The sequence below is a fragment of the Pseudomyrmex gracilis genome, unplaced genomic scaffold (assembly GCF_002006095.1).
Source record: "Pseudomyrmex gracilis isolate BER0280 unplaced genomic scaffold, ASM200609v1 scaffold_107, whole genome shotgun sequence".
NCBI classification, from domain to species: domain Eukaryota; kingdom Metazoa; phylum Arthropoda; class Insecta; order Hymenoptera; family Formicidae; genus Pseudomyrmex; species Pseudomyrmex gracilis.
The window spans coordinates 453,549-465,785 of record NW_018020691.1 but is presented as its reverse complement, the minus strand read 5'-3'; the positions used below and the strand labels follow the sequence as shown (position 1 = coordinate 465,785).

Below are 12,237 nucleotides of genomic sequence, written 5' to 3'. Positions count from 1 at the left end.
ATATTGCATCACGTTAACATGTGGATATAAAAAGCGCGGGATAAAAAATCTATCGATCGGAGATCTAGAGTAGAACAAGCGCTTTTCCAGGTAAACAAATAAATAATCAAATAAATAAGACAAATATTTCAAGCGATTGTGAAAACAAACAACTTAGATATGAAAGTCAAAAAGATACGTTCAAGATAAAAGTAATAATTTTTGAAGAGTTAAATGTACGCATAGAATATTCCCGGTAAAAAATTTTTCATGTATAAAATTGTACGGACATATTCGGCACATGTAAATTTGCATAATTAGATATAATAATTTTAATTTGCGTATAAGTATATATGATTATATATCAAAAAATTTTTTAAAGATATAGTAAAAATATAGTTTTATATAATTTTTTTGTATCTGACATGATAGAGTTATTTTATAATTTGATATGAAATATCTCTGAAGTCATTCTCTTAACACATTGTTGACCGGTCACGAGTTAACTCGTGATGCGTTTTGTGTACCATTACGGCAGTAATGGTACACAACGGCTTTTATATTTGTAAAAGCTGTTGTGTACCATTACACGTAGGTGATTGTTATACTGCTTATCATACGAAAAAGAAATATTAAAAGTTGAATAATAAATAAAAGTTATTAAAGTTTATTTTTATTGTTTTACTTCCACTTCCAATTACGAAATAATAGCCGGTGACATGAGATAAATTTTCAGTAAAATTGCCGGTCAACAATGTGTTAAAAAAAAGAAATTCTCCGTGTATAAAATTATGTATGGACACATTCGGCATGTAAATTTGCATAATTAGATATAATAATTGTAATTTTTGTATAAATATATATGAAAAAAGTTTTTACCGGGTTAGGTTTTTACTTTTTAAATATTTAGATATTTTTGTTTCATAAAAATGATGAGAGAGACGATTTATATAGAAAAGACGCACGTATTACGCGGTAAATTTACACTTTATTATTTCTTATATTTTATATTACACTATAGATTTTTTTTTTTTTTTTTTTTTTCATTCGCATACGTGTCTATCTTTTGGAAAATGGCAGTAGTGCTCAAACGTACGTAGACCCAAAAAAGGTCGCGGTAAATTCAGCTAAATGTCAGATACTCGTAAGTAGCGCTTAAACGACTAAAACGCGTACGTTTCGTATGCCAGACATCTCGTTATATCGGATCGTGTGTGTGATTTCTCGTCGAAAGCGAGCGGAGAAAAGCGAATCGGACATAACACACTCAAAAGTATCATGATGGATGATTCTCCGTACTTTCAACAACAACACGTATCGTTATTTTTTTTGTATAAATTTTGCGTGTGACACAAATGATACGTAAATAATTTACAAAATTTCACCACGCTTTCCAGTCGTGCGAGAAAAATAAATTAAACAAAACAAGATCGACACGAGAAACTTAATTGCAATTGAAAATTTCGCGAACAAACCCGAGAGATCAACAGAACTGTGTGTATGTTTTTTAATTAAAAAATACTAACAAAATATTGAAATGTGTTTCTGTCAAATATAACGAGGAAAAACATTTTTATTCCCGATAATCTCGCTATCAAATAAAAATCACGTCACGCGCGAACACGAATAAGATAAATGTTATTCGCAGACAATTTTCTGTCGAGTAAAGTCGTCTCGCGCCGTTATTACTTTTCTGCGTATTGTATCATCGCACGCTAGATATTCGTTTTCCTCTGGTTTATTTTACACACAATTCGCACAGCTCGAAAGCGATCGTCAGTTTCATTCTCATTTCGCTCGGACGGTACGTAGACGCAGAAAATAGTGGGAAAAATGTTGTTTTTGTTGTTGATTTTTTACATCCGATTCACGCTTCTTCGCGACCGCATACGCTTATCTTGTTTCCTTGCGACGAAATAGTTTTAAATGTTTGTTCTTGAGAGCTAAATATGTTATTTCCCCCTAAGGATGTTTCTTTCTCTCTCGGAGAATTATCGTCCTGGCACATCGCACGATTTTTTTTCTCTCATCATTGCGGATGATTGCGCACTCGAATGTTCCAGAGCGAGCTCGCGTCGTTCGCAAGCGAAAGAAAGGTAATATAATCTTTATTACGCCGCGGTAAACGAGTAAAGGTGTTTTTTTCTTCTTTTGTTTTTTTGTTTTGTTTTGTTTTTGTTTTTTTTTTTTTTTTTTTTTTTTTTTTTTTTTTTGGGTCTGTTTTCACACATCACGTTACACAATGGCAAAGCACACTGAGACACTGCGCCAATCCAATAGAAAAACGATATTGTTTATTGTGCTGTTAGTTATTCACAGATCGAAGAGGAACGCGATAGTGTTCCCTCATCGCGCGCGCGGCGACTTGTCATCTCTTTTGTCGCTTTTTTTTTTTTTCTGTTTGTCAGAGCTCGATCGCTAGTTTTAGATTTTAACGACACGAAAAATTAAGATTCTTCTATCGGTTATACAAGTTCTGTTTTTTTTTTTTTTATTTTATATAAAGCGTGATATCTCGATTTTTTGTTTTTTTCTCTCTGTCTCTCTTTCTCTCTCTATATAGCAACTCTATATGTGTCTTTACGTAATATATTAATATAATCGACCGCGTGTGAAAATTATCACCGGAAATTATGCGCAATCGCGATTTCAAAAACACAAACAACGACAATCGGCGAACGCCGATCGGTGCGGGAAGAGAAGCTAAAATCATTCTACCTTACGGAGATAATGTTGTACTTTGAATTATCAATAAATTGTAAACCCCCTAAGCTATTTTTCCTTCGCCTTTTTCAGCATCTCCTTCTAAAATCATAACTACAATCGTCACTCATTGTTTATTTAAAATCTATTCTGTATGTATATATATATATATGTATATATTATATATATTGTATGCAAGTAAAATCTAAACAGCCGTGAGAAATGCTGCAAAAATGACAGTTTAATTGTTTACAAAAGATCGAGGAGTCTCTCCGTTTGCACTAAGATATGAAAATTTAAGATCCATTTTTGTTTTTGTTTTTTTTTGTTTTTTTTTTTTTTTTTTATCATTATTACATGCATTTACATATCGAGAGATGGTCCCTGCGGGATTTTTAATAAACTGTATGTGTTCCTTTGTGGTTGCGCGCGCGTTAATTTACAAAAGCACAAAACTCCTGTTTCTCTACATTTGAAATTCGAGAGAAATTGATATCTCGGATGTTGTTAGTTCTATTTTGTTAGTTTTTATTGGAGTAACAAAAAAACGTGTCTGAGAGAATGGAAAATATACAAATTTGTCCAACTTTAATTATATAGACGATACGATTTTTCTTTACGATTATCTGTGTCAGCTATTTTGTTGATGGAAAAATCTCAGCAAATTTGTTTTTTTTTTTTACGGAAATATAGCAAGAAATGACAGAATCGATCGTTATTGGTGTACAAAATTTCCGAGTGCGACAGTAACAAGGAGGGAACAAGAAAAACGCTTCGATCTAGCATGGAGGGGGGGAGGGAAGTCGTTAATAATATGTAAAGTACAGACGTAGATATACATGTATATAATGCAACGAGATAAAAACGAATATTAATAAATTTGCAAGAAATTTAATTATATATAAATTTCTTGCGAGAGAGAGAGTTACACAAAGTGCGAACATACGCGGTTGAATTAGATGTGAAAACGTGCGCGAGAAGGTACAATATTATAATTCTTAAACAACAATTTATTTAAAATTAATAAAGCGCGAGATAAAAAAAAAACAAAAAAAAGAAAAGAAATCGCAAAAATATATTTCATATTACCGTTCCAACGATTCCGCAATTTGTGATTTCTCGTTTAATATCTATCCTATCAACAACCGAACGTTTTAACGCGCAATAACGTTTTTTGCGCAATTTCACTCGCTGATATGCTTACGATATATTGCTCCGACTTATAAAACGTACGAAAAAATAAATATGTACGAATAAATAAATAAATAATTTATATTTATATAACGTCTTAAGCGCGTCATCTTTTTCTTTTACGAGCTAAGCTCCGGTACAAAAAATCTAGACTTAAATAGAGAGATGTGTAGTGTGTGAAAATTTTTTTACGGACGGATTCGTGCAAAGGAGAACCAGAATCAGGAATATTTACGTCACTTATCACACAAGCGAAAAATCATCGACCAGTCCGTTTTGCGCGAGTTTTCGCTCATCAGCCCTTTCTATACGCTAGAAACACTATGTGGTTGTTCGGCGATTTGGTCTTTTGAAAGAACACGTCGTATTCGCGCCGAGTCGAAAAAGCGGTTTGTCATTACAACTCCACTCTCGTTTGCACGACGCCGCACAGTTCGCCGTGTTGGTGTTTTTTTTTTTTTTTTTTGCCTATTTGTTTTGCGTAGTTGATACACACATATACGCGCCGGTCGATCGGCACCCACACGCACCCACACACACACACACACGCGCGCGCGCTAAGAACAAGCGGCAGACTCAAGATTTCTGAAGCGCGAGAATTTCCGTCAAGCAATCAATTCGCGCGCGAATTAAATCGCGTATGATGTACATACACACACACTTTTGCGCATTAGAGACAAACAAGCTGAATCGCGTAATGCGCCGCTAAAATCTTGGAAGACACTTGCAAATAGTCGTGAAACGAAAGTCTATCGACTCACAGTTGAAAACAAGTTGAAGCAATGTACACAATTTATCGTAAATGCGATCGATACTTTTTTTTTGCTCGCTTTTACGCCGCCGCCGGTTGCGGATAACAGAAACATTGGAAATTTTTTATGTTCAAACACAGAGACGGTGTCGAGCCTACCGCTATGGCAATTCGCGAGACTGGGACACACGTACAATCAGCTCGGTTGAATTCTGTGTGAAAAATACTGTACACAATAATATATCTAACGCTCTCTCGTTTTAACGCTCGCGTTTTCGTCGCGTTTTCCTCGGACGAGTATCGTGAAGCTCTGCGACTACTACGTACGATGAAATCGATATATTAAATTTTCGCGATAACAAAGAGGAATAAACGTGCCGGAACGATGACAAGACTGGATAGAGACTGGTAGAATTGATATTTTGATTTTTTGTTTGTTTGTTTGTTTTTTTTTTTTTTTTTTCATTCGATCCGTCCTCCCTTCGGTAAAAGCTGCCGTGTTCACCTCCTTAAGAACCGGAAGAAGCCCTTGCTCTTATCCGGCGGCGGTGCCATCAGCATTGGTACTTGATTTTTATGTGTGATACGAATCTGCGTTGGAGAGAAACACTCTTATATTTTTTATAATTTGTAACTTATATGAAATTAAAAAAATAACAAATATGTATTCGGTCATGAGAGCCGTTCGCTAGGTGTTGTGCGGAAATTATACGTGTATATATATACATATATACGTGTTCACGTGTAAATTTTTACACGTGAAATTCGAATTGTAATAACAATTCTAAAATTCATATAGAATGCTATACTTGCATCTCGTATATGAGAAATCCCAAATACCCCCTTAATTGAGAAATTAAATTTATATTGCGAAAAAAACTTCTCGGCCAGGATTCCAGGTTCGACTCCCGGCCGAGGAGTTTTTTTTGCAATATAAATTTAATTTCAATTAACCCTTTGAGTGCTGAATACTCGCGGCCTATGCAGCTCGTACGGACGGCGCGCGGCTGACGCTGATGATCGCCGGGGACTGAATACTTTTTGCGCAGTATGGATCTTGTTGACGGTGTATGACACATTCATAATCAGAAAATCGTCATCATAGCTGTCACTTAACTTTGCCGTTTCATCCAGGTCGTCATCACATCGATGGCTTTCGCTGGACGCATATGTGCGCCCATAGCACTCAAAGGGTTAAGGGGGTATTTGGGATTTCTCATATACGAGATGCAAGTATAGCATCCTATATGAATTTTAGAATTGTTATTACAATTCGAATTTCACGTGTAAAAATTTACACGTGAACACGTATATATGTATATATATACACGTATAATTTCCGCACAACACCTAGCGAACGGCTCTCATGACCAAATACATATTTATTAGTTTGGAAACTTCGGAGCCTTAAAAGATTCTTTAATTGTTAAAAAAATAACGACAGGAGAGTTTTGATAAGATATATTTGTCGAGTGAAGATTTTAAGAGCATGTAAATTGTTCTCTGTTGCAAAAAATATATCGTATTATTATTTTGTTCGCAGTTCTCACCGTGCAAGGTCCCTGCATCCACGGTTCCCCGTCGATTTGCATGGGGAATCGTTTGTTCGTGGTGATGGTCACGCTGCTGCACTGGGCCAATCTTCTGCCGGAATGTCGAAGCCCGGTCTTCACCTGACCCATGTGCAGACAGTTCTCCAAACCGATTACCTCGATGAGATTGTCACCGATGTCTGCGAAGAGCGCGGGTGAGTTTAGCGATATCATTGAGAAAATGTTTTTTTTTTTATTTGCAAATGTGTGAAATGCTCCTACCTTGAATGGCGGCTGTGAGATCTACGGAATTGAAGCTACTTGTACTGAATTCCTTCTCGGGTCGCTTTTTCCGTTTACCGAGGCGATTCCGCGTGTGATGCTCGCCCCAGAGGTTCGAACCCCCGTGTGTGAACGGAATGTTTAGCAATGCGACTCCCTGCAGAGATGGCCCGTGAGCCAAATCCAGAGGTGTACCGTCGCACTGAAACGTACGTAAACGTCACGAATTCCATTGATTCCGTCGAGCTGACTGATTACAGATCTGACTAACACGTGTACTGGAGGAAGGGAAGAAGGAGAGAGAGAGAGAGAAAGAGAAGTTAGAACTAGTCGCGCTTAATTTCCCGAATTGATCGCGTTTGATCTTCCAATATATTAGGTCTACCGGAAAATTCTCTGTCCGTTTTTGGAATAAAACAAAATAGAAATTTTTCTTAATTTTTCAAAAATGGGATATACAAATTGCCCTCACGCTGGCAAGAAATCATTAATAATAATGACAATTATATTATTTAATAAAGTTTATTGACGGTAAGAAAAATTTGTATTTTGTTTTATTCCAAAAACACGGACAGAACTTTCCGGTAGATCTAATATATATATGCAATATTCTTGATTAATCCCGATATTTCGAATATTCGCAGCTCAATTTGCAATGTTAGTTTTTTTATCAATTAAACGCGTTATATATAACAAACGTCGATCCAAGTGTGTGTACTCACAATTATTTCGAGATTCTCGTGAAGATTTTTACAACTCGCGGCGAACTGCTCCGTGGTCGCGTATTCGAAATACCACAATTTATTCTTCATCCGGCTGTTGAACTTTTCGGGATTCTTTTCCCTTTCCATGTGGAATTTCACGCAAATCGCTGCGTCGACGCCCACCGAGAAGTAATTGTTGATAATATTGTACGGTATGCTGTCCTGATTCGTTTTCTTCTCCTCGTTTTGATTTGTAACTTCTATCTGCCAGCGATCCATCATCACTTGCTCCGCCTTTTCTATTTTCTACGAATTAAGGTTTAAGTTTTTTTTTTTTCCCAATATTGTTGTTTGTTTGAATGGGTTCTTAACGATATTTCAAAATTTTCCGGTTGTAGTTGGGCAAGTGTGAACCATTTGCAGGGTGTTTTGCAATAAATAAATCTGCTAATTTTATTTTCCAAACGTTTCGGCTTTATTTTTAATCTTCTTCAGTGGATTTCTTTATAGAACACTTCCTCCTGATTTATCGAATGACGAACATTTTATGGTTGAATTACAAGTTAAAATAGTTTGTGTCAAATGTAAAATTTTGTCTGTGTTTATAATGTGCGAGTCAAGAGTTTACGTCATTACTATCATAGTAATAAAGCCGAAACGTTTGGAAAATAAAATTAGCAGATTTATTTATTGCAAAACATCCTGCAAATGGTTCACACTTGCCCAACTACAACCGGAAAATTTTTTTTTTTTTTTTTTCACAATTGTTGTAACGCAAGCTGTAGCGGAAAACAAATTTACGTGTGATTTAAACGTCTTCGTAGTCTCTCGTGAATATTATCGTATTATCTTACCTTGAGCACTTTATGCACCGCTTCCCCTTCATAACCGCCGCCCCATCTCAAGCATCTGGCGAGATCGTTGCCCGTACCGAGTGGTATTACGCCAACGGCTGGTTGTTTCTCGAATTTCACGCGATCTAGATTAAGTGATTTACATAAAAGCAATTATATCATAAAACATGTATCACAATATGTTAATTACACAATTAACACAAGCAAAACACTATTCACGTGATAGTTCATTTGAGGCAACACGCATTGAAATAATTAGTTCATCATCAGTTAATAACGGTTTATTGCAATGCGCATTGTTTGTTAGGATTATGCGAGTGATGTTGAACAAACATATAATTTATTAGCATGCGTTAAACTCGCGCGTAATTGTCGAATAATTAGCATAATATTACGTTGCAAACATCACGCGTCGGTTGAGCGCGTTCTCTATCTCGCGTGTGTGTGTGTGTGAATTGGTTTTTTTAAACGCGCATCAAATCAAACGTTATTATTATCGAGAGAGACGTACCCATAGTTTCCAAAACCCATCCGACCGTTCCGTCGCCTCCGCAACAAATCACTTTGAAATTATCCACGTCCTTGAACATTTGCAAGCCCTGCATCGGCCCGCCGATCGCCAGATTGTGAACTTGCCGAGGATTCAGAATGTACTGAAACTTTCGCAACATTCGCTCTCCTTGTCGGCCGCCCGATTTCGGATTTATGAACACCAGAAGCGGCATCGTGCCTTCCGGCGGTGTAATTTGAAATGACATAGCGGGTTGCTGATTCGACGAGCTACCGGAGCTCAGGTAATCGCCCTGTTGGAAACACACACATATTTATGTTTTTTCGTTCGTGTCATCACGACCTTCAATTTCTTATTTAAAACCTCTTTTTTTTTTTTTTTTTGGTTCAATTATAATTAATTATAAATTCACAGTGAGTAATTTGCTCACGTTGTAATTGTTTTATTATCTGCGAGAAAGCTTCATCGATAAGTTCTCGTTAAGTTTTTTAACAAGTTCGTCCATGAGTAAAATGAACGTTTTCAAAAGTTAATTGTGTTACTCGCGTCTGTTCTCTCTCCTTTGCGAGAGACAAGAGCTCGGGATAGAATAGAAGAGAGTTAATGCTCTGATTATTTCATCGAATTTAGCGAACTGACCGCTGACACATCCTGACCGTGTCTGCTGCCTCGTTTTCCATCCCTCGACAACGACCTCTGTCTATCCAACACAACAGGGCAAATCGCTGTAGGTGGGAGGATGTGTACTGCATGCTCGCCGAGCGTACATTCCGCTCGTACTTGCGACGCGCATCTATTATGCAGCTGTAACATTTCCATGGAAATGTCCATATAAATGATCGCGGCTATTTTCACCGCTATAATTCGCCATTATTCTTCAATCATGAAATTTTATGCGTTTTTCGTGCGTCCACATTTGTGTTTGTTTGTTTTTTTTTTCGCGCGTGATAATGTCATCTTGAAAAGAAAATTACTCACAGTTAATTGGCACCATCTGCAATGCAGGCCGGTAATGCCGTTGTAACTCTTGATCGTTTTTCTGCATTTGGAACATTTCCCGTGACAATTACCTTCGACCCAGTGATGGAGCATCGTCTGTGCCGTCTTTTTGCTCTTGACGTAAGTGGCTATACAGGACGCCGGCGCTCTTTGCACACATCTTTCGTGCACCGTGTACTTGCAAACTGGTATTTCCGAGAAAGAAAAAATAAAAGGTTCTCATTTAAACGTTGTTTTTAAACGCGCAACTTGCAAATTGCGCAGTTTTACGTTAATACCCGTTTGTACAGTTTTTTCTTTTTTTTTTTTTTTTTTTCGCGCGTTACTTGCTGTCCGCGCGGCAATCGACACACACGTTAATTTAACTCGCTCCATTTTTTTTTTTTTTCCGTCACGAAACTACATAGACAGAGACAGAAATATATCTCTCGTTTCTTACTCACAAACGCAACAAAGCCCTTTCTTGCCGAGGCCAACGAGCATATTTAAACAGAGATTGCAGTACGCGGGTTTGCTGAAGTGTTTCAACCTCCACAAATGGTTCCCGTCCTCCTTCACGTGGGAATCCAGACCCAGAAGAACCAACAGAGGAATTGTCGTAAGGCCGCCTCTTTTCCACTCCTCCAGCGAGACCGTGCCGTCCGCATCGTAATCGATCTCGACCATCATATCCTGCAGAATCTGGAATTAAATCAGATTTCCAGCGGATCGATTTCGCATTTCGAACAATTTTTTAAAATTTCTTCAAAGAGATAAAAAAAAAAAAAAAATGGATCACAATATAGAAATGCGATTTTGTCTTCAAACTTAACGAGACCTCACTTTCATATCGATAAATGAAATGCGCGTTTATTAGCGAGGTTCACGTTGCGTGCGCTTTACGAACTTTAAATAAGACAAATGAAAGAGAAGAGTGAGATAACGTACGAACCGAAGTCTTCGTATAAAAGCGATCTTCTTTTTTCCTACCTACCGGTTTCAGCTCTGTCACATCCCAGCCGAGATACTCCGCGACATTCATCATTTGATTCACGATACAGTCGATCTCCTGTAGATACACGTGATAATAACATTAGTAACGAAAGATAATATATGGTTGCATTGATCGCGCAAATAAACTATTTTTATTTGATACATTGATAAGTACATGTTTACATCCACAACGTCTACAATTTTAATCCCGGATATATTTTCTAACCCTCTCCGCACGTGTTGCTTATTAAAGCCACAAAAGTTATTGATCGTCGATTCCACAGAGGGGACATTTCGTGTCCTTACATATGTCAAACCACACACACACACACACTTCACGTTCCCCAATACAACTTTTGATTAAGGGTTCGTGTTCGGGGCCGTTCATTTGGTCCGGGTGAATAGATTTGAATGAAAGCGGAGCGAGGAGCGTTTTCCGCGCCGCGTTTTCATTTCCATCTGCTTTTTCCACGCGGTTTTCCACACTATATCGGCATCGTGAATATTTATCGGCACGGCACCCAATTTGTACACACACACACCGCAATATCGGCGATTTATTCAACGATCTCATTATACACGTCGAAGCCGGGGCACGCTCCCCGTCCTCGCGACACGCTTTTCTCCCCCCCCCCCCCCCGAGCGACGTTCTTCTCTCTCGATCGTAATTTCACGCGTTAAACGAGCCCTCCGTGTTAAATGTATATATCAGGCGTCGGAATATAACGGCGCGACGCGCCCGATGAATTCCCGTCCCGTTATTTGAATGACGAACAAATTGGAAACGCCTTAACGCTATCGGAGATTTTTATACACGCGAAATTGTGTTTATCTCGATCCGGGACGAGATTACGCGTTGCGACAACTTCTAAAGCCCGTTTGATTCCGTGGAATCAAAATTTCACGAAACAATCTCTTTTCTGTCTTAAAAAAAGAGACTGGAAGATTTGTGAGATTCGCAAATTAATTGACAGTTAGTTGATTTTCGTTCACTTGAATTTTCCGTTCGTTCGAGGAAAAGAAATAAACGCGATGTTTATCGCGATTAGTGTGTTATCTTTACGATAATTGTGTTCCAAAAAAAACAGCTACGATACAATTTATTGCGATCGGGTGTAAAATGAATCGCCGTCTTCTTCGGGATACACGACGCGCGTTCTCCAACGTAACGTGCGGTTTTGCGCGATCCCGTCAATTGTCGGAAGGAATCGATGATGATGCGCGTCACACCGCGAAGCAACGGAAATTACACTTGTTCCGCGTTCAATTCACGTTGTAACGGATCGCACGGGGGTACAACATGTCACACAATTGACTGTACGTACTTATTATGAACGCGGCCAACACGGTGCGAGAACGGAAGAGTGAAAGAGAGAGATTGATTGATTGATTTTGCTTTATTATTACGCTCTGGGATAAGATCCCCTCAAGCGTTAAGAACTTTTACAAAATTTAAAAAAAACAAATAAAATTTATAAAAACAAAACAAAAAGAGAAAATATAAAATATAAGAAGAAGAAGAAGAAGTGAATATGAAATATTAACATAAAATCAACATAAAATTTCTAAACATTAGCGGCTAATAAATATTCAAAAAATTTTCTTTTGAAAGTATAGAGGCGTTCATTGCGTATGTCAACTGGAATTTCATTCCACGTATCAACAGAGTTACAGATAAATGATCGCCTGAAAAAATCTGTACGACATAACGGCAAGATAAGAGTGCCACTAACAGCTCTAGTGCCATAACTAGATTGTG

At 37.8% G+C, this 12,237-nt stretch overlaps 1 protein-coding gene across 3 annotated transcripts in view; it reads right to left on the bottom strand.

The window, feature by feature from the left end:
• Positions 1-5,069: 5,069 nt before the first annotated feature.
• Positions 5,070-12,237, bottom strand: part of LOC109856106 (diacylglycerol kinase 1) — a 103,214-nt gene continuing 96,046 nt past the window's right edge. For 2 of the 3 annotated variants that reach the window (XM_020431033.1, XM_020431032.1), the window contains exons 9-18: positions 10,480-10,554; positions 9,950-10,187; positions 9,486-9,691; positions 9,147-9,311; positions 8,508-8,799; positions 7,997-8,121; positions 7,161-7,448; positions 6,439-6,640; positions 6,175-6,356; positions 5,070-5,215 (exon numbers count right to left, since the gene is read on the bottom strand). In XM_020431033.1, the coding sequence (XP_020286622.1) occupies positions 5,126-5,215; positions 6,175-6,356; positions 6,439-6,640; positions 7,161-7,448; positions 7,997-8,121; positions 8,508-8,799; positions 9,147-9,311; positions 9,486-9,691; positions 9,950-10,187; positions 10,480-10,554 (1,863 nt within the window). In that variant the 3' untranslated portion in view covers positions 5,070-5,125. Of the gene's footprint in view, positions 5,216-6,174; positions 6,357-6,438; positions 6,717-7,160; positions 7,449-7,996; positions 8,122-8,507; positions 8,800-9,146; positions 9,312-9,485; positions 9,692-9,949; positions 10,188-10,479; positions 10,555-12,237 lie in introns of those variants that run through there. The other variant, XM_020431034.1, reaches the window with a different exon arrangement.